At 40.4% G+C, this 22,885-nt stretch overlaps 1 protein-coding gene across 13 annotated transcripts in view; it reads left to right on the top strand.

Annotated features, from left to right (window-relative positions):
- The window catches only part of BTRC (beta-transducin repeat containing E3 ubiquitin protein ligase), a 119,560-nt gene that overhangs the window by 81,058 nt on the left and 15,617 nt on the right, over positions 1-22,885 (top strand). For all 13 annotated transcript variants that reach the window (XM_068197884.1, XM_068197879.1, XM_068197886.1 and 10 more), the window contains 5 exons: positions 10,617-10,848; positions 15,382-15,568; positions 19,234-19,330; positions 20,206-20,343; positions 20,824-20,942. In XM_068197884.1, the coding sequence (XP_068053985.1) occupies positions 10,617-10,848; positions 15,382-15,568; positions 19,234-19,330; positions 20,206-20,343; positions 20,824-20,942 (773 nt within the window). The remainder of the gene's footprint in view (positions 1-10,616; positions 10,849-15,381; positions 15,569-19,233; positions 19,331-20,205; positions 20,344-20,823; positions 20,943-22,885) is intronic.

Below are 22,885 nucleotides of genomic sequence, written 5' to 3'. Positions count from 1 at the left end.
GGAGAGTTAGGAATAAAACTCAAAAGACTTGGCTCCTGTTTCCCTTTCTCATTTTTACGTTTGTACTGCCAGCTTTCAGTTTATCAAGAATTAATAAGTAATAGCCAGTGATTGAAAAGGCCTGACACTCTTTCTGTCGTGAGATGTTTCTCTGTCTTCAGCATTGTGCAGAGCTCAGAATTGTAGCACCTTTTTAGTTTTACTTAAGCATCATTACTCAGTATTTAATGTGAAATAGAAACGTGTAATTCACAACTGCAGTCAGCTGCATTGGGATGTTCATCAGCCAAAAGGGGGTGAGGTAGCAGAACTTTTTTTATGCCATAAAAATTGAAAATGTTCAACAACTTTTTCATTTAGTTTCTTGCTACATCTCACATTGTACACACAGCTGACATGATAATCCTTCAGCTTGTCCTAAATTACATTTTAAAATAGAGATCAGTTAATTACAGCAATCTGAGTATTTTTACTCAGCTATAGAGGGAATTTCTAATGACACTTGTTTCTCTTGAATTTCAGATAAACTAGTGGATTATGTTTAATTCTTTTTAATTTTGCATGTGACAGGAAAAAGTAAATCAAGTAAAAATTGCAAACAACACTACCCGAGACTGCTTTGAGTGAGATCAGATAGTCACAGTTTAGCATCTATGGTTTTTCTGTGTGGAAAGTGCTAGAGGGAGCTCTAACCCCTCGATCAAGGAGCAGGCTGTCAATGGTGCATCTCAGAGTTTGGGCTGTGGTAGGAAACGTTGACTTTTTTGGACACTTTAATTTTGTTTTGTAGCAGGAAGTTGCATATGGTTTTTCCAGTCATGAGCCCAGATTGCTCTTCCTAGATGAGAAGATGCAAATAGTATGTTTGTGAATGTACTATTATTAGATTTAATACAGCTATTGTGAGCTACCTGAAAATACAGAAAACAAGTGAGAGGTATCACTGAGATGTTTAGCAAATAGTGAGTGCTAAAGTCTAATGGTCTTTTCCTTTCACAAAGGAGAAAAATTCTCACCATAGAAGACCTAATGGTATTTAAAAGAGAATACATTTTAAACTGTTGGAAGTAGAAGCTACTTTACTCTGCAGGTAATAGGTTCTTAGATGTTTAGCCAATTATTATGTAGAAGTTATAGAAAATGGTGGTGGTTGTTAGATAAATTTAGAAATGGGATGCATCAGTGCATGAGGGTGGGAGAGATTTCTCACATCATATACTCCACACTGGTAACATTCTTGATATGACAGGAAAGTAACTCTCAGAATGGGATAAAAAAAGAAGAGAAAGCTTGGTTTTTATTTGTAGAAAGGAAAATATAGTTGAATTGATGCTATTTTCATTGTTTATTAACAAACTCACTAAAAGGAATAGCAGAATCATGGCTTTGAGTCGAGGAACATTATGTGGAAAATACAGTATACTGAAGGACCAAGGCTAGCAGATCTGTTTTGCCACAATTTACTGGGGGATTTATATTGTTTATATGCTACATTCAAACGCAGCCACTTTGATTGAGTCTACTGTAGGGAGAAGAGTAATGAAAAGCTTCCTCTCTCCTTTAGTTTGAGGTATTTTTTGAAAGATTACTGGCAGCTAAACACTGAGCCAAGAAGGGATCCCTAGTGGAACAGTCTGTGACTTGGGCTTCTGAGTTAGGCAATTTGAGTGTCAGCTGATAGGGGTAAAGTCTGCTCAGCTGTGGAGCTGCATATTCCTTTCTGAAGTGCTGTTATGGTTAGACTGGTCACTTGCTGTAGCAGAGGGTACTAGTTTCTGCCTTCCTTCTGTCATATGCTTTCACATATCAGCAGCAATTGGCCTAACCCAACTTAATGCAATTTTTGAAGATACAGAATTCATTGCCCTTAGCATGGATTTTTGGAGTCTGTTTTCAGGTCATAAATATTTTGCCAAGTACCGGTGAAAGAATGGACCAACACAATCTTAAGATATAAAGTCAAAGAAAACTTCAAGGTAGGATGGACCTCTGGAGGTCCAGCTGCCTGTTCAGAGGAGGATTACTTTACAACCTGTCCATTTTGCTTGGAACTTTGTCCACCTATATTTTGAATGTCTTCCTTTTAATGTCTAGAACTTTGCTTGCTACAGCCTGTTGCTGTTGCCCTTCTTCCTGTCATTATACACTTCTGGAAAGATTCTGTCTCTCTTTCCTCTGAACCTCCATTTAGGTAGTGGAAGGCTGGTGGATAACCCCCAGTATTCTCTGGGTGAAACACATCCATCTTCCTTAGCAATCCTAGGGGTCCTCCATGGGAATCACCCCGCTTTGCCAGGAAGGTAAGGTTTGACTGAAAGTTGAGCAGAAGAGCTCATCTCAAGAAGATAGTGCTCATTAGCAAGAGAGGGCTATTGCATGATCTTGTAGAGGTTATAGGAGGCTACAAGGCAAAATCTCGATTTTGTCTGCAGACCACTGACCAATTTTAACTTAGCACTGTACAAGAATATTTATTGGATTTGTCCTCTTACAACTGCCTCTGTGGTAGCTGCTAACATCAGTAGTATTGGTATTAGCCAGTGTGAGTTGCTGAGATGTCCTCTTGTAGATCTGGCTGTACTGGTGGAAAAGAATACCATGCAGCCTTCGCCTGGCTGCTGCAAGTTGCTGCCCTCCAGGATCTGTCAGCAAAACTGCAACCTGCTCTCAGTTAAGATGAGGTGTTTTAGCGTAGACAGTTTAAATAGCAGGTCTCTGCTAACAAGCTTATTTTGACTGAAATAGGTTAGGGAGTGCTCATGTAGCTAACTCCTCCAGCAGATCCAAGGAGTACATTTGCAATGGGAGCAGAGCACATACATGAATCTTGTGCTTCTTCAGAATGCTGCTGGGTTTTTGTTTGTTACATCTCTCCAGTGTGCCTGGAAATATGTATACTCCTATAGCTGGGAAATATTATATGATACCCAGCATGTATATTCCTGACTTCCAGTTCTGAATCTCTCACATTGCCTTGGCCAAGTAGTTTGGTGTGTGTATGCCCTCTTTGTTGTTGGTAACAAAATGCATCTCAAAGGAAAAACTCATGGAAAATACTACTGAGTAAGCCATCTTGGAGGACTTGTGTTTTTTGGTGCTAAAAGCTTTACATAGGCAGAACCAAGTGGTTTGAAAATCTCAGTAGTGTTATTGAGAGCAGATAACAGGTTTTTAAGATCATTCTCTCTCTCTTTGTTTTGTTCACAGTGGTATCAGTCTTCGCTGTTACTTCAGCTGTTTTGAATCACTTGAGTCCATCTACCTGTTCCTGGCTGTCTTTCTCTCTCAGTTAAGGGAGCACGTGAAGTAGGAAGGAAATCAACACTAACACCCATAAAGAGTAACTTCATTCAAGCAGTAGATCATGCTTGAGTGTTTTAAAAACAGAAGCAACTGTTCCAGAAAACTGTGAAACGGCTGCTTAGAGCATTGTTTACTTTTGCCTCTCTCTGACATAAATGAGTGCTTTGCTGCTACTGGCCATTACCTGATGACTTCAGTAGACTGGTTCTCCAAGTCATAATGTGCATATTCCTTCCCTCCATTAACAGTAATAACATGTAATGGTCCCAGCAATTCACCTCTGTTTCTGGTAGCCATGCCAAGGAAGAAATCATTTCCTTTGGTGTTTTCCCCTGGAAGAGATTTGTTGTTACTGGAGTGTCTGCTTTGAAATTTGTGTATGATCACTTTACAGCTAGTAAAAGGTGTGCTCTGAAATCTATCTCTTTAAGAGTGATGGTGCCTGCCCTCCCCATTATATGTCTAGCTATGCATTTGGTCAGGGATCATAGTTTAGGAAAGTAACATATGCCAGTGCTGTGCTGATGCAAGCAGATTTCTCATCAGTGCTTGTTATTTGCAAAGACAACTTGGAGATGAGGAGGAGAGGGACTCCCAGTTCACATTCGTTGTTGGCATCAGAGAAATTTTATTTTGGAGGTTTTTGTCAACACTTAAAATCTAGGTGGGAGACCTATATCGAAGGAAAGTTTACAGTGAGAGCTATGAGATTCCAGACAATTAAACTTTATTAGCCTGTCTGAAACATTAAGTATTGGCTTAAAAGAATAGTTTTTTAATCTCCTCCCTGTTGCTGTTTACTGTGTAGCAGTGTGGGAGGGGAGCATCTTGTCCAGCAAGGTATTATTGCTGCTCTTTGTATAGCCTATGTGCAAGTGCCCATGGCTCAGTCCCGTCTCCCCAGTCCCAAGAGATACTCCCCACATTACTTCTCTGGTGCCTGCAGCTTTTCCTAGCCTTGAACAAAATCAGCCTTTTCCCTCTCTTCTGTATCTGAGGTAATATCCTTAGCCAGGTGCCCTTCAGGCTGACACCATATCATAGGTACTTAGATGGTACCTCTGAAAACTATTGCCCTCCCAGGATTTCAGAAAGTGCAGCAGGTTGGGCTGCTGTGTCCAGCGTAATTCCAGTGATCTTTCATCTAGATGTATCCTTTCTTACAAACCTTTTCTGCAGTGTGATTAGAAACCAGATGTGGACAAGCAGCCTAAAGCTCCAGAGAAGCAAAATTGCTAGTTCCTTGGGTGCTGTTAATTTCAGTATGTGTGTTTTGAATTTTCTCTTGAAAATAAACAGTAGAGATGCTGTGGTTTCTTTCAGGGTGCTTTCTTTTTGACTTTCAGATGTGATTGATGATCATCTACTTCTGGGTTATGTTCGTTTTTCAGAATGTTTCAGTGAGCTTTGCAGCGTGGAAAGTAATTCAGTACTGAGCGAGTAAGTCCATATATGAGCTAAACCCATGGTTAACCTCACAGAGGCTGTTATGTGAGATGGAGGCAGGCAGAAATGGGTAGATTCTAAACTGAGCTTTTAAAATAAAAGTAAATGGAGTGAGTTGTTTAATGACCTAGCATTGTAGCCTTGCTGTCAACTCAAACACTGGAAAAGCAGGTTCATCCTGCAAAGGGGAAAAATGAGGAGCTGGCTGCCCTACTCATGTCTCTCGGGTGCTATGGCTCATGAGATCATGTTTTTTATGGTGAGACAACCCCCTCACCACCCCTCAATTCTCAAAGCAAAGGAGTTCTTTTATAGGGAGCTGCCAGGGAGGATCTACAAAGGAACTTCTTTCCTCTTTGCTTCGCCTTGGCAGTCTAGGAGTCAGTTCTGCAGCATTTGGTAATTGCAAGCCTAAAAAAGAAGAAGCCAGCCATAGAAACAGAACCTGTATCCTCTTAATTATGGTGTTACTGCCTTTAGGCCATGCAAAAAACATCCTTTGTCTGGATTCTCAAATAACTATCTCTGCCTTTAGCATGGAGGGCTGGCATACCTCAGCCCCGTTTCACCATTTTTGGTGTATTGCTGTGGTTACGTTGTTGTGGCATTGAGTGCTACTTCATCATGGGCCTTAGCAAGCAATTCCATGGCCACACAAGTAACTTTGGGAAAGTCAGCTGGGCTGAACTTCTCTGGTTAAGAGCACCTTTTCAGGCATCAATCCAAATCATCCCATAGCCATGCTGGTACTTTTTAATCCCTCTGCTTTTCCCACATACTTCTAACTTGATCCAGAATTCCTGAACTTTTGCTGCTGGTGAAAATAGTTTCATGTTTGGATTCATAGTTGTGGGCATTTTTAATGTGGTCAATCTTGAAGAATATTCAGGATATAGAGGCAAGCATGGCTTTGCTTCCATTGTGAAGTTCCTGTCTTTCCCCACCTTCCCTGGTCCCTGGACATACACCTCTGTGGTTCCTTTCTTTGTCGTTCTATTGCTTGGGTTTTTTTCCCCAGTGTCTTTTATCTTGTGAGTAAAGTTTGAACAGTACGCAGAAAGTTAACTGCCTGGAGTCTTTTAAATATAAGTAACACGCACCCAGTAATAAGCTGTCGGTTGTTTTTTGCTGCCTGCAAAGAAACATAAACACAGTGCTCATTTCTGGCAGGTTTTTACTGTCAGAGTTTCTCCTATTATATTTATCTTACAATTTGCCAGGGGGTGAAGTTATTAAGTTTTAGCAGCAGCCATCGATCAAGTTCACAAGTTAACACGATAAAGGCTCTGTGCCGCTCCGATCCGGGAAAATGATGATCCTCACTCGGTAATTAACTAAATGAGAAAGTTAAATCTTACTTGAGAGCTGGGAGAGATGAAAGAGAGGTGTTTGTCAGTTTCTCAGTGGAAATTAGAAGCAGTTTTCTGCAATTCCCTAAGCTGCTGCTCTGTCATATTTTACATAAGCACTGGGAAAACGTCTTGTAATTAGTGCTGTCATGGAGGATTTTTTTTGCTGAAGGATGTTGGAATAATTCATTAGATTATCAAGAAAGGCTTGTGTCCTGAAATGATTAGCACAGTGAAATTTAAACCATTAACGATAACAAGTTTAGAGCTTGCTGCAGTGCAGAGGCACCCGGGGTATGTCTGTGCCTATTTCAATCATTTCTTATAATTAAACATTATGTCCTCTTTTTTCCTCCCCTTCACTAAGACCCATCCGAAATTCCTGTTAAGGTGGCTCTGTCTAGATCAGTGACTTAGCCACAACGGGCAGTGCAGGCAATTGGAGGTGAAATGCTGCAGTTGCAGAGAAGCAGTAAAGGACATTTGTCTGTGTCAGAGCCTGTTGTCCCAGTGAGTCCAGGAAGGATGGAAAGAAGCCCAGTATGACCTGTTGGTACTGGAACATGGAAGAGAAGACCTTTCCTGTTATCTTGGGAGAAACTGAAATTTGCAGTGGTAGTCTAAGCTCTCAGTATTTTCGGAGCTTCAGCATGAAGATGTCTTAAAGGTTCAGAAGGTCCCAAACCTTGCTAGGATCATTTAAGCCATTCTTAATATTCTAGGAGACAGTTTCTCCTTGACTTGAAAAGATGTCTTCTTGCATTGAGAAACATAAAACCTGAATTCATCTCCCCAGTTGAAGGTGCCTGAACAAAGTCCTTTGCAATGACTAGAGGATGTAATTTTTTTAAGAAGTGTATAAAAGTTGTGACCACTCGTACTGGTGGGTAAACACTATTACTGTACTGCTGTCAGGGAAGTTGCTTGGTTTTGGGTTTTTTTTGTGCTTTAAGAGTCTCCTTGGTCCCCTGTACTGAACAAAACCAAAAGTAACCTTGGTTGTCATATATGGGTTACAGCTGTGATTTACCATAGGTGGTTTGTTTTATATGCAAAGCAGTAGATTTATCCAGTCTTTATTTATCTGTGTTGAAATATTACACCTTCCTACAGTTGCAAGCCATTATTTAGATTAAAGTCCTTTCATATATTAGTCCTCTTCTACTTCACTGGGCATACAAATGTGCTCTGTGTTAAATGTAGCCATTTGGAGAAATGGTCTTGTAATTACGGGCTGCACTGGAGCATAGTACATAGATCCCTGAGCTAGTACCAACCTGAGGCACTCAATCCCCTGGGTTTCCTGGCACAGCTTATGAGCTCAGCTCAGCATTGTCAGAGGACACCTCTGCCATTCCTGCAGATGAGTCATGGTGGCCAGAGCCAGCTGGGGCACCTCTCAGCCCTCACATACAGGCCTTTGTGAAAAGGGAGTTGGTAAAGCTTTATCTGTTCCAACTTTGTAGTTTGCTCTGTTATACCCAAATTTCCTCCCAGATGATGAACTACCAGTACTCATTCTTCTTTGCTGCTTTTGGAAGTGAAGCTTATAGAAAGTGTGATTGTATACAGTGCATTTGGATGGATATTTACCCTCGCAGTGTGGATGGCAAGTGGAACAGGTTTTTCTTTTTCAGGTGAGGCCTGATTATTGTATCAAGAGAGGGAAGAGGCTGTAGATGATTCAATAATACAGATGCTTGATGATGTTGTTTTGTTGATGCTTTATTTTGTAATAGGCCTTTTTCACTGAACTGCCAGTGGATTTTCAGGAATCTCTAAATTAAAATTCTGGAACTTTTGTTCTAAACTATAGCTTGAGTGATTTGAGAGCCCTATCAGTTTACCTGTCTCTACTCTGCAGAACTGTGTGTTCATGCTTGGTCCCCTGCTGGCACAAACCTGCTGGGCACACCTCTGGGCTTCTGCTCACTCCTTTTGGTGCAAAACCAGAGCAGGCAAGGATGCAAGCCAGGTCTCAAGCTGACATTGTAAGAATGCAGCTGAAGTACGAACCTAAAAAATACAGTGTTCTCACGTCCACTCATTTGGACAGTAACAACACTGTAACATGCTTTTCTTAGCAGAATCACTTTATAAATCTGGAGTTTCATTTCCAGAGCTGTTAAAAGTGCTGGTCAATAGATTCTTTAATTTACTCATTATTCCTATCCAAAAAGCCTGTGTTCAGGCAGAATGAATTATTTTGTCCCATCTAAGCCATCTATTTGTACACACACAAGCCATGACTTGTATTTGCAGATGTTGCAACTTCTGTTTGATACCACAAACAAGTGTTTTAGAAGTAACTGGGGAGTTGAAGGCTGCTGGGAGAAGGGTGTTCAGAAGGCAAGGAAAGGCCAGAATGTGGTGCCACCCTGTGAAAGGAGCTGTGCCTTCATCAGCTTTGCACGTCAGCTGTATGCTCCACTCAGGCTCAGCAGAGTCAGAGTCTCAGGCAGACTTCAGAGTCTCTCAAATTAAAAGACACTTGAATAGGTTTTTAAAAAATGCTTTGTAGAGACAACCTGTTTTTGTAAGATGCACAGCAAACAAAATGAAAAATTAAATGAGATCAAACTTGTAGGTTACAACATATCCCCACCATCTTAGTCCAGCATTTTTACTGGAATGCCTGTATTGCAGGCACTTTAACTGCAGCAAAAATGACCAGAATCCCTTAACACAGGTGTTCAATCCACTCCACTGGTAATCATCTTTTGCCAGGCCCTTAACTACTGTGGACTTTGCTAGAAAAAGTCTAGTCTTTCACACACAGGACTTAATGTCCACAGTCTCTTTAGTGATATCTCTTGGCCCAAGAGAGAGTTTTTCTTTCCTGCTGCTCAGTACTGGCTCTGTGACTTGTTTGCAGTCAGTGCTGTCCATGTGAGGATTGAATGAAATCGTAACTTGCTGTCCTTGTCTTGCATGATCTTGCTGGACACAGCCACACACAGCCGCCGCCATGCATTTGCAGGGAGGAGCAGGGATAAACCTGAAAACATTGAGCTGGAATGGAGCACTTATGGTGTGATCACCATGTTCTGTGTTCTCAAAGAAACTTAAGTCAAACTATAATCCAGAAATAGAAAAGAGCTGCTTGTTAAAAATCACAGCTCTTTACTGTCCTTTTCAACAAAGGAAGGTCCAGCTTTCTAGAAATGTTGAAAAGAGTATTTAGGTGCATTATCTCTAAGAAAATGTAATGTATACAGTGATCAGTTAAATAGATTTTCAAATTATGAAATTTTGGTATTCTAAAATCAGGATTCCTGTTGGGATTGGGAGGTATTGAAGTTCAGGAGTTATTTATCCCCAAGAAATGAGAAACTTCTGCATTCCAAATCTACCACTGGTAACTAAATTTTGTGGTCTCTAAATAGCCTGCTGTTTTGGCACTTGGTGAAAAGAGGCTTTTTTGTTGTTCTTCCTTTTCCTGTAGAATTGATTAATCATTGCATTTCTTTTAGTTCATTAGATATGTTTGCAGAGAGATTTAGGGATTCATTTTTTCCCTTTAATTTAATAAGGTCCCCTGGCAAGGTTGATGCTTGGAATTATCAACACAGAACAAAAATATGGCATCCCTTCCTCAGTGTTTTATGTGTTCTTATATCTGTACGTTATTTTAAAATATTTGATAATTAATGAAGAACCTCTGTGTGTATTTTGACATTAAAAATGATTTAATAATATTGACTGTTATTATAATGCTGTCTGGTGTTAAACTGTTGCAATGACAGAGAGAAAATCACATGTTTTCAGAATAGAAACTATTTGACTGGCATAAGAAAAAATAATTTCCCAGCAAATGGTTCATCTTACTTTGACAAAGGATATCCTTGCAATGCAAAATGCACACTTTTCTTACAGTTAAATCATTTAGAAAGCAGAATTTATATCTTACTATCAAGTAGTAAATTGAAATGTCACTGTTTTGTTTTGTTCCTGAAACTCTTCTTTCAGCTGACTCCTTCTGACAAGATATTAACAGTGATCAGAAAGTTGAAAATATTTTACTCTGTGAAAGAACTATTTGCCAAATGTCAGGCTGTATTTTAGCTGGCTTTGCTCTCGAAGTATAATTCAGGTTTTTTCATCCATTTTATGCATTCCCTATGAATTTTAGCAGCAATCTATTCTTCAGAAGAAAAAAACCACCAGAGTACAAATGCAATTTGCTGTAGGTGCTTTGAAGTAACGGGTGTATGTACATTAGGAATCCAAATGCATTTTACTGTCGACATGTTAAATAAAATTGTGTTTATGTTAAACTGTTGCTGAAGGTTTCCCATCTGACCAGAGTCCTTTGTGTGCAGCTCTGGCACGAGCCAGTGCATTGTCCTGCAGGCTGCGTTTGGGCTGACAACGCCAGCCGGGATGTGTGGTCTGACAGCTTTATGTGTCAGAGTGCTTTTTGCATTCTGTTGTCTGCCCCCTAAAAGAAATTGTACAACTGCTTGTGTTTCTTCTCATATGTGTTATTTGGGTTGTTCCTCTCCTTCCTGTTTACAGACAAAACTTGCCAATGGCACTTCCAGTATGATTGTGCCCAAGCAAAGAAAACTGTCTGCGAGCTATGAGAAGGAGAAGGAGCTCTGCGTCAAGTACTTTGAACAGTGGTCCGAGTCTGACCAGGTGGAGTTTGTGGAGCACCTCATCTCCCAGATGTGTCACTACCAGCACGGACACATAAACTCATACCTCAAACCCATGTTACAGCGGGACTTCATCACTGCACTGCCAGGTATTTCTGCAGGCAGAGGGAGCTTGATCCCTGTCTTTCAAAAAACTGTTCTGTTCCACCCTACCCTGCTGGAGAGGTCTTTTGTAGGGTCAGTTTGCAAAACAGATAATAGCTTTTGAATGAAAAGCTCTATACCAGTATGAAATGTCATAATATTTTAATTTGTGTTCCTAATGTGTGTCAAAGCATGATCTAACACCATCATATTTTATCTAGGAGTAAATAAATGGTAGCTAATCTGTGTATTGTACGGGTAGTTATCCCAAGCCACGGGGCAGGTAGTTGTGCTCTTAATGCCCACAACGATGCATGAATAAGGAAAATTTTTAAAATTAAAACTACTACTCTTTCTGGTTGCTCAGCTGAGGTTTTCCCTTTTCTTATTTAGATATTTGTCTCTCTTTCCTACTGAAATAACTTCCTGCAGCCATTGCTTTGATTATATGTTAATTGCTAATAGAAAATGGAGGGCATAAGAGCAAAAGATGGAAGTGTTCTGGTTTTTGCACATTTGTAGTGCTTTCCATAGAAAATACTATCCCAGCTATTCTCAGATGGCCAGATCTCACAAAATGCACACATAAAGTAGTGTACATGCAGTTTTATATCAGGTCTGTCTTATAGATGTGAAAAACTAAGGTGGTGAGAGATCAGATATGTACAGCAAAAGAGTTTCAGAACCAAACAGAAATTCCTGCCTCTTTAGCTCATATTTTTTCAGACCATTAGATCATACCTCCGTAGATACATAAATAGATAGATACTTAATAGATTAGCATTCCCATGCCATAGGTCCTTAACTTGAGAGGGACCTGAGCAAGAAGTGGTACAGGTGTTGTCTCTGAACAGTCAGTTGAAGAGAGGTGTTTCTTGCCAAAAGCTTATTCTGTGTATACCTTTGGAGAAGTGCTGAACTTTTGGCAATTTGATCGATCCAGTCATTTGATCATTCTTCAGAAGGGAGTTCTCAACATGAAATATAAATTCTACCCTTAAAAGATGGAAAAAAGTATGTTCAACTGTGAATTGTATAAAGCATAAAGGCACTGCAGGAGTTTTGCTAGGAAGTTAAATATGTAGACTCATTGGATTTTAAGCTCATTGTGCCCAGTAATCAAATGGCTGTTGTAGCGTTAAAAAAAAATCTTAGTTATGCTAAGTACCTACTTTATGTTAGTTTTTAGTAGTCCAGTGGCAATAATCTTCTTGTACTTAGAGGAGCATTCTAACTTGTGGAGCTGCTCTGTTTCAGAAAAATAGGAAGTGTTTGGAAACTGCATTGGTTTCTCCACTTCTAAAGTGGAAGTGTACATGTAGGTGCTTACACAATTTTTCCAGGTCTTTCTCCAGAGAGCCCCATGAAAGCACCCCACGAAATCAACATATCTCACTGCACTTGGTTAATTTCTTCCTACAGGGCTTTTTCTGAGAATTCTGGGGAGGTGCTATAAATACTGGTAGAGACATTCCAAATTTCCTAGCCATACCATATTTGTTACTTGTCTAGTCACAGTTGCCCAGGAAGCAGCTGATTTTACTCTATCAGAATGCAGAATAAATGGGAACCAAGCAGCTAATATGTAAGTATTTTAATAGTTGGGGAAATGTGTGCGTAAATAATGTATGTGCATCAATTTGCATATTTACAAAGTGCACATGTCCTAGTGAATATCGCTCTGAGGGAGAAAATTAATAGCAAGGAATTACACTGGTGCAGACTCTGCATTCTGTGCAGGATGTCCTGAGTATAACCAGGTTCTAGTGAAGGGAGTGGGAAGGGAGGAAGGTAAGAAACTGCTAGGAAAAAGTGATAAACCTAAAATTCGAAATTAAGTCATATAATGAAAAAAAAACCCTAAACTCTGTAAGTATTCTTTTGCTTTCTGAAATTCTCAAGTGTTAAGTACTCTGGTTTCATTTTTACTACTTCATTCTCTCTCCTACTCTCCCCCTTGAGTGAACAAAACAATAAAGCTACTTCAAAATCATGAGGCATCTTATCTCTGTCCTCCTAGCACAGTCTCTAGGAATGACCAGAATTTAAGGTAATTTTAGATCATGGGCGTGTGTTACTAATATACAGGAAAGTGGGCCCAGATTATTTTCCCAGTGCTTTGAACAGAATTAAGATTGTTTGAAAAATACGGATTAACTGTGTACTTAACAAAATTTGTTCAGTTTCTGAAAAAATAAGATTTCTGCTTAGCATTTTCAAGCTATTTAACATTTTTTATGAGGAAAGTCATTTTGATAAGGATTTCATGTGTGAAATAGCTGAAACATTCTTGTTGGTTCAGAGGGTTGAAGGGCTAATCGTGTTTCACATCCATTTAGCAAAATCTTCTGTGAGCAGTTTTCCCTTTTTAAGGAAGCAGTGCATTGTTAGATACATAGCTCATAGCTCATAGTGAGTTGTGTTGTTCCTAAGAAACAAAATAATAAAATTGAGTTTGCAACTAGGCCAGAATAGCTCTGCCTATCCACTTGTCATAAATGTGAGGAGGAGAGGCCAAAACATTTTTATTCTTTTGCTGCAAAGGGTCTAGTATCAATGGCAAAGGATGACTTATTGCAGCCAAGATCTAAAGTGCAACTTCTGATGAAATAGAAGGGACACATGGGTGAAGATTACTGTGCCCAGGTGTTGCAGTGTAGCCCTGTTTCCTAAAACTACCAGCTGTTCCCCACATATAAAATTAATTCATTGGGTGACACTGCTGACTTAAAGCCACCTGTAAGGATTCCATGGAAGCAGGCATTTGTAAGTGTCCTGATGGGACTCTAAATGTGTGTAAGGCCACTGGAAGCAGCACAGACTGGGAAATCTGTCATTTCCACATAAAGCTTCAGGAACAGGGCAACAGGATGTCCATGTCTACCCTGCCAGTTGTGGAATTCCTGCAAATTCCTGTTCACATTCACTAAACTGTTGTCTCCCTCTTTCCACAGTTTGCTGTGGAGTCAATCTAAATTTGCAAACACTTTTTTTTTTTTTTAATAGTGGTTGTACTTATCTTTTCAGATTAAGTACATAATAAAGGCTGATGATGCTTTTATTTTGCAGGTTGACATCTAATTTTGCATTTCTAAAGATAAGAAATGTCAGACCTCTTTCTCCACTCTCTGGTTGTGCCTGGTATCATTCACATGCTTTTTCTACATAAAGATTGAAGCATAAAATGCTGAGCAGAATGTCTGACCCGAAGTGTATTCTGAGTTTAGTATATTTGAAAGCAGCAGGAGGATGCATGCTGAATTGTCTCATTTTCATGCAGTGGGAGATACTTTTGAGATCTTTTCATTAAGGAAAAAAAGGTTGGGCCATTTTTGTGTCATGAACTCTAATCAAAGTCAGCTGGTTGCACCCAGTTTGGGTTTGCAAAAGTCCAGACATGTGACTGTAAAAATGTACTTACTGCCTTTTCCTACCCTCTCACAAGCAGGGCCTGGTCTTTGAGGCTGTTGTTTTAAAAGCAAGAAATCATGTATTTAACTTTGTCCCAGATGTGAACCAGAGGGAAGATGCATGTAATACCAATCTGCCATGCTTCATTTTTGGTTGGACTGAACATTATGCCTGAGGGATGATGTGGTCTAAACTTTCACAAAGCGTAGGAAATTTAACCTGTGAAGTGAGATAATCTCTTGGTGGTGTGTCTCACTTGTGAATTAAAGAGCCTTCAAGAGAAGCTGTAAGCTTTCTCATTTAAAAGGCATCTTGTTTTCCTGAAGTCTTGATTGTGATTAAATTTGAGTTGGTAAGGGCACATTTTTACTGACTACACCCATCCAGTTAAGAAACATAGGGTAACCTTCCCTACGTAGACATTGCATTGAGCTGCTTGGTGCCATCCAGGCAATTGCTTTACATTTCATTCCAGTCATGCTGAAGTAAAGACAGTCCTGGTATTCACACTGGCAAATATTTGCAAATGATACTATTTTGGTGCATATTTTTCCTTCACTCACTAAAATAAATGAAACTAGCAGACCTGCTTCACTTTCTCCTTACACAGCCTCTCCTTCCCTCTTGACGTCCCTGTGCATCTGCATATCCTTCCCTCCCCCCTGTCTAAAGGTACCACTACTCTTCAGGGCACACATTGGGAATATATATTTTTTTCTTCATTACATTTAAAAGCTACTGCTTTAGCAAAAACAGCTTTTGAGTCGTTGCAACATGAGAACAGCTGTAGCAGTGAGATGAGAAATGGTCCTAATATAGAGAGATTTTGGGGGCTGCGTTGCTGAGTTGGAAATGCCATCCATAGAATATCCCCCTAGTGCTAAAACCCATCGAAGTAGATTGGAATGACTTCTTGGATTCTTTATTATTTTTAATGACTTGTTGTGCTATATCCAAAGGAAGTTGGATAACATTGCTCACTCCTGAACTTAGCCTCAAATGCTCTTCTGTGCATTTTGTCCAGCTCCGCATGCAGAAGAGGAGATGGAAGGAGAATGTATCTTTGTACTAGCAGGGGGAGTTGTCTGTCCAGCAAATAATGTTTTTCTGTTGTTGTTCTCCCCTAGCTCGGGGATTGGATCACATTGCTGAGAACATTCTGTCATACCTGGATGCCAAATCTTTGTGTGCTGCTGAGCTGGTGTGCAAGGAGTGGTACCGGGTGACATCGGATGGGATGCTGTGGAAGAAGCTCATTGAGAGAATGGTCAGGACAGACTCCCTGTGGAGGGGTTTGTCAGAGAGGAGAGGATGGTAAGGAAACTGAATCTTCACCTCTTTTGCCCCCATTCAGGACAGCAGGGATTGTGTGTTTCAAACCATATTTGAAGAGGATTATTCAGCACTGAAACATCATGTTGCTTCCAAACCTGACAGTTGCTTACATGGGAAATCAGCCACTGGGGAGTTAGTTGGTTAGTTGCCACATTTGGCTATGTGTCAACGTGGGGGATTTTTCCCTCAACTTCCTCTTCTGATCATGCTCTTATCCCACTGTGACAAGTGAGATATACAGACTGAGATTTTTACACCCAGCTGTCTTTCAGTTCAAATTAAGAAGCTGTGTGTGCCTCAGGGGAACCCTAAACCGGTCAGCAGTTCAGAGCAGAAGAGCTTTTTCAGGAGTGGCAGTGGGGGAGCGTGTGCTATGAATTAGTTCTTTCCTGATAGGTCTGTTTGTTTTCCTCAGCAGATTTTCACTATTAGATATCTGTTTAATTTTCAAACTGGAAGCTGAGGGTAGGTACCATGGAGAATAGGGGACTTTAGAAATGCAGATAGATTAGTTAATAATCATCTGGAATAGCCTTACTACAATGTAGGTCTCACTCAAGTTTGAAGCTGCTCTGCTAACATTTCATTAGAACTTTCTGTCTCAGGGGTACACCCTTTAATACATAATTTTCTTTTCCAAGGGTGTCCCTAGGATGTTGGCAGAAGGGAAACTGGGTATGAATATTTCATAAACAAGATAAAAGTGACAGCTCAGGCATTTTGGTTGCTATTAAAAAGAAAAAGATACAGAGTTGCAAACAAAGACTCCTGGTTTATGGTTAATTTTGTTATACTGTTTGTCTCAGGAAGTAAAGGCAAGTAAATCAGAATTATGAGACATTCTTTAAAAATAAATACTACTTTGATCTGCTTCCGATAGTGTGGTGTTTCTAAAGAGTGCAAAATAAACACAAGCATGGCAGTGGTAACTTTTGCATTTCTTTTAGTGCCTTATTCTCTCCAGGGCTTCCATTTTTTCTCCCTACTGCTGAGGTCACAGTAAGTCCTAAGAGGAGCTCAAGAGGTCATTTTGTCCTTTTTGTTTTCCATAGGAAGGGACAGGTTTTTCTTAAGTCATCCCAAATCTTTATCTTAACTTGTTCTTAAAATCCTCTACTGATGGAGATTCCCCAGGCAATGCCTGGGAAAAGAAATTCAATGGTTTCACTTTTTTACTCTTTCTGACTTCAGTGTTTGAGAGGTTTTCCTGATATCTAGGCTGTCTTCCTAGCTACAGTTTGACTTGTTACATTTAACCTGCAAATTAAACAGAACAGTTTCTCATTCTTCTTTTTGCAGTTATCTTTTCCATGATGGAAGATGACCATGTTTCCTATGTTTTAGCTGCCCTAGCCAGCCATAATGATGTGTTGTCTTGTCCTCTTACTATTTTCAGTTTTCTCTCTTTAGACCCTTCCCAATTACTCTACTCTATTCTTGGAGTATGGTGTAATCAGCTGAGTGTCTCCTGCCGAGGCATCACTGGGGTTTGCTCCCTCCACACTCTAGTAATAACATTAGCACCAAATACTGGTCATACAGACACATGACATTTCTAAAAGACAGGTGCAAAATTTTGCTTCTTATCTCAAGGACAGTCACCCTGTTACTGTACCTCTTCTTCAGGTTTGTGCTATGTGCTGGAGGTTACTTTGACACAAGAGCAAGTTGTGCCCAAATCTTTCAGATGGCCCTCTGGTTATCTCTGTGATGAACAGATAGAACTGTGTGGTTATGAGATGCAGACAGGAAATACCCCGTGCAATTGCATCTCTGCCATATAGAACTTCATAGCTTGTAATCAGTGCTATCTATGTGCATGGCACAAGGAGATTACTAACTGGACAGTTCAGAATGATGGCTGGTGTTATTTGCTTACAGCTCCTCAATTTGAACATGAGCTGCCTGATTTCAGCATTTGCAGCTCATGATTTACAACAGAACACGCACCCCTCCCCCCCGCCCCATTCTGCAGCATGGCAGCCTTCACTGGCAGATTGTCAGGGAGCAGTAAGGGTTACACAGATTTAGAGAAATATAAAACAGAAGCCCAAAATCTGGGCATGCTTGTGTCCATCTGATTGAATTGGCTGGTCATCAAAACCTGCAAACAATAGTTCCTTTTAGCCCAGAGCCACAGCACAACAACTACTGGGATGCCATGGAAATTCCAAGCAATCCTTCAGCTGAACAGTAAACAACTGACTATACATGCAGCAGGGCACAACTTACAGGTAGCAACCAGACTTTGTGTTACATTAGCTAGTAAAGTTAGAAAAAATAAAAAGGTTTTTAGGCACATAGGCTTGTACACAGGTTTTTCTAGACCTGCCCCAAGTCTTCCAGGATGTCTCTGAGGTATTCTGTGCATCTTGAAAGAAGTTTTTGTCTTCCTTGGCCAGTAATACTAATTTTCATGAATGCACTTCCAGGCTGGATCACAGTAAATAGGCATCTGTCTAGTTAGTGGCTTGTCTGCATCCGTGTGCCAATCTTCATGTGTTTGGTCCCATATGCATGTCTGCTGGTCATTACATTTGAAGAAACAGGTAATTCCTCTGTCCAAACATGAAAGCACCTTTCTCTTGAGTTGTACTTAGAATTCTTGATTTAAAGAAGTACCAAAAGTTCTTTACCTGAGCATTTGTCATTTTGCTCATCCGGTCCTGTAGTTTGGTATTGCCTTACAACCCAAAGATTTTGGTTCATTGTTTTGATCTCTCTAGTTTAAGTGTATCAGGGCAGCTAATGTACACTCTCTGAAATGAGTTTTGAGGTGTACTGTATGGAAAGGATGGGAAGGAAATGCACAAGGAAGTATTGAACAATTAATTATTCTGTAATGCAGCAAGGGAGGGAGAAGTGGAGAGCTGGCCCAGTGTAAACTCTGTGCCTCTGATGCCAGGATTACACTCGGAGGCATTTGTGCCTGTCTCCATTTTGTGAGGCATGTTGCCAGGCAGAGCAGCAGTTAGTATGCCCATGGTGGGGTTTACTAGCTTCCACACCGTGTTTGGTGGCTTCTTAACTTCAGGATGAGGAATTAAAGTTTTTTACACAGCAGGCAGCGATTGCCGTTTACAGATTTTTTTGGTAACAAAACTCCAGCTTGGGATATGAGTATTCCAAATCAGTGTTGAGATGAGGGAGGCGCCACAGATGAGGTGTTGCTTACCAACACAGCGTAGTAGTAGCAGTAAAATGTCCATGTACCCAAACTGATACTGTTCCTGCTAATGCAGATAAAAGCTAGCCTTGAATGTGTAGTGAATTTGAGGGTTCCTTGGCTTCTTTTGTTTGCTTTGCATGCTTTATTTTAAAGGTGACCTCTGATAATGTGTGTGAGTATTGCAAGCATGAACTGCTGTCAACCCTTACTGAGCTGAATGGGCCCATGTCCATAGCAGAGAATTTATTTCCCTTCCCCGAGTTACTAGACACAGCTTTTTCTTGGGCATTTCATTGTTAAAATGCAACACTGACTGTTGCAGGGCAAACAAACAAGGAACCATCCCATCTTAGTAAATTCAGTTTGACTATGAATCTGTCAGCAGTGGTTATCCATTTGTAAAATGCCAGGAGGACCTTTCTCCACAATGCTGAAAGATGATTTGTGTTCAATGGAAATGTTCTTTGTCTTCCAGGGGGCAATATCTATTTAAAAATAAACCTCCTGATGGAGCTGCACCACCCAACTCCTTCTACAGAGCACTTTACCCCAAAATTATACAAGACATAGAGGTAAGAAACAGCTGCCAGATATGGTGGTGTTTCACTGTTGGTTTTTTAGTTTTGTTTTTTTCAAATGTTCCTGATGTATTCATGGTGCTGAAATTCTGGGGATATTCCGTTGCGGTGTAATTTTTCATTAAATCTGACATGTCTGTATTTGACTGGAGTTTGTAGATCTGGGATAGTTATAAAAGATCCTGCAGCTCCTTTAGACAGAGGATGAGTTGGATTGTTCAGTGAGCTGTTCGTAGGTGTAGTCTCCACACCTTGCATATCAAATATCACAGCAGCATATCTTGGTTTTCTCTGTTCCGTGGTACTTTGCTCCTCTTGGTGCAATGAGACCTAATAGGCTGTTAAAGGAAGATATCAAGAACTGAGGCAGGGAGAAAGTGCATTTCTGAAGTCTGCAATCCTAAGACTCAGGGAAACAGGAAGCAGCTGAGCATGTTTGCCTTGCATTTAGTGTGAACAAAATGGCATGTTCTGGTTGTTTCCTAAGGGCAGAAGCAGTGCTCGGGCACAGTTGTGACTAGTTTGTAAATGCATTTAGAGCTCAACTGAGACTTCCTCTTCAGTTATTTAGCTGTTGAGTCACAAGGGGCTAAGGGTTGGAGATAGAAAAAGGCTTTTAGTTACTTATTCCTCACCATTCCCAACAACACAGACCAGTTTAGCCACAGTATGTTTTCCAAGCATTTGTCTGTTTAATTGGTTTTATTATATGTATTCTAGAAAGCAGTTATGTCATTGTATGGGCCTGATTGCAGGAAAAAGTGTAAAGAAAAGTGTCTGCTGCCTTCTCAGCCAAACAAAAAAAGGGGAGATAGTTCTGTGCTTTTTTTTTCCCCCTATATCTCATTTGTCTCCTGTCTCTCCTCAAGACAATAGAGTCGAACTGGCGGTGTGGAAGGCACAGTTTACAGAGGATCCACTGCCGAAGTGAGACAAGCAAAGGGGTTTATTGTTTACAGTATGATGATCAGAAGATAGTAAGCGGCCTACGAGACAATACTATTAAGGTGAGAATGCTCCATCATGGCATACTAATGGCTTGGAGTGCCTATGCCATAAATAATAGTGTCCTAGTTTTAGTGACACCTACCCAGTCTCTTGTTAGTAACCCAGCCTTCTCCTTCCCCTTCCCCCATCTCCCATCTGCACAGCAGCTACTCTTTTATCTGGCTAGAGAGACCCTGTTTTCAGACAGACAGGCTTCACCAGCAGAGTTTCTGTCCAGCAGTAATTACAGGCTATGTAATTACTGGGCCCTGTATCCTAGTGAGAAGGGTAAAACCAATATTCGTAGTAAAGCCAGTAATATCAAAGACGTCAATGTATTGCACCAAAGAGCCTGTAGAAGACTCTGCAGATGCCACTAAAGATGTTCTAAGTGCACTGTGGAAGATGTGCTGCAGTAAAAAACAGTCTAGTCAAACCACTAAGTGCTGAAAGATGAAAACCTTACTGAGCTGTCCAGTTTTGAATGTTTGCTGTCTTAGATCTGGGATAAGAATACATTGGAATGCAAGCGAATTCTCACCGGACACACGGGTTCTGTCCTGTGCCTCCAGTATGATGAACGGGTGATCATTACTGGATCTTCAGACTCAACAGTCAGGTGTGTGCTCATGATTTGGACCCTTCTGTTTGCCCTTTAAGATTTTAGCTTTGCAAGCTGCTGAAATGATCTCTTCTTAAATGTGTGCTGTTTAAGCAGTTCCCTGAAGTAGTTCAGCATATTTGTCCATCATTGTGCTGTTCTTATCAGATGTCCATGAAACTCGCTGTCAGGGAGAAATGAGAATCTAAGCCAAGGCCAGTCAAGGTCAAGATGACTTAGGAAGGCCATCTGGCATTTCACCAAGGTTTTGCATGTTTTGACGCTCCCTGAGAATGTTATAAATTCTCTTTGAGAATAACTTTTAAGAGTTGAGGTTTTAAAAGCAAGTTTGGAGGTTTAGTTGTCCATTGTCATTTTATTTTAACAAAATATGTATTACTAGATATCATATGACTTTAAATTAAATTTCAGCATGATGTTTCTTTTCATTAAATCTTTCTAACCTTGCTTTCCTTCAAGTCTCCAGTAAAAGGTTGGACACCTCAAGGTAGCACTTGCGGTGCATGTTGTGCGTTTGTGAAGTCCACTAGTCATATTAGAAGATACCAGAGAGTGTAAGACCTGTAGTGTAAATAGAGGCACATATGAGTTGATGAATTGCAAATATGAACTTGGATATGAAGGGGCAGGTCTAACTTCTCCATGTTGTTATATACTCCCTTCTTGTCAGAGTACAAGCACTGCTCATGTAGTGAAGTTAGACAGCAAAAAGCTGCATTGGTGGCCTTTTCTGGAGGTATTAGCATGCATTCATATGGCTGCAAGGTCCTCTGTGCTTGTGTAAACTACTATTGTTAAGCTAATAGTAGTGTTGTTAAGCTAATTAAATTGAATTCCTGACATGTGATGCATGCAGTCTTGCAGTTCTGCTAGGTTTTGGGGTCCTGTCATTCATAGGAGTCCAGAATTTCGGCAACGCCGCCTGCCTGGAGGTTATGTGGGAACTGCACTGGGCTAAACAGATCGCAAAAGGAGAGGCTGATTTCTGTAACAAGCACTGTCATTTTCCATATCAGGCCAGGCAGGCCAAATTGCGGACTGGCTACTTGCCCAGGAATACTTTGTCTCCCACTGTATCTATAAATGTTTGTGCAGACCCCAGAGGCACATAGGATGCATCACTTTTATCCTTGGGTCTCCTCAGGAAGAGAGGCTTCATCCAATAGACAGTACAGATGGGCTCTTAATGCTTCTGAGATCTCAGGGATGCACTTGTCCAAAGAAGTCAGTGGGTCTCCAGCTCCTGTTCAGTTTGGCAACCCTGTCTGCAAACCGTTCGTATGTTAATGGCTCAGGTCTTTAGATTTTTCTCCTTTGCATTTTCTAATTGGAATGTGGTTTTCTTTCTCATTTAGAGTTTATAAGTTGATGCACTTTAGTTTTCATAAGTTATAAGACATTAAAAGTCTTTCTCACATCTTGCCTTTTCTTACTGCTTGCCTTACTGGCAGCGGGAAGGTTTAACTTCTGCAAGATCTGATGTGCCTGATGATACAGCCATTTTCTGCTTTCATATAGTGTATCTGGGATATAAGTGTGATAGTGCCAAAAGAAATCTCTTCATGGAGGGTAAAAGAAGTTTGCCAGCAGAATAGCCCAAAATAAATATTTTTAAGGCTTAAAATTTTCATTCCAAGTACTAAAAGTTCTGTATGAAGCTTTTGTGTAACTTGCATCTTAAATTATCTTTCAGTTGAAACAGTTGGTTCCAATAACATTAAATTGACATAAATGCGATGTCTTAATTTGAGTATTCAGCGCATTCCTGGAATGTAGCTGTGTACCAGATGCGCCGCAGGGTATATGCAAATCATGATGCAACTTGTGACAATTACTTGTATTTGTTTGAAAAGAATTGTCTTGTCTTCTGTTCTGTATAAATTACCACTTGAGCTGATAGTCCTGTGAGAGAGGTCAAAAATGAAGTCTGTCAGGGAACT

This window comes from Anomalospiza imberbis, chromosome 8, assembly GCF_031753505.1.
Source record: "Anomalospiza imberbis isolate Cuckoo-Finch-1a 21T00152 chromosome 8, ASM3175350v1, whole genome shotgun sequence".
In the NCBI taxonomy this organism is placed as follows: domain Eukaryota; kingdom Metazoa; phylum Chordata; class Aves; order Passeriformes; family Viduidae; genus Anomalospiza; species Anomalospiza imberbis.
The sequence above is the reverse complement of the archived record's forward strand: the minus strand, read 5'-3'. Positions and strand labels throughout refer to the sequence as shown.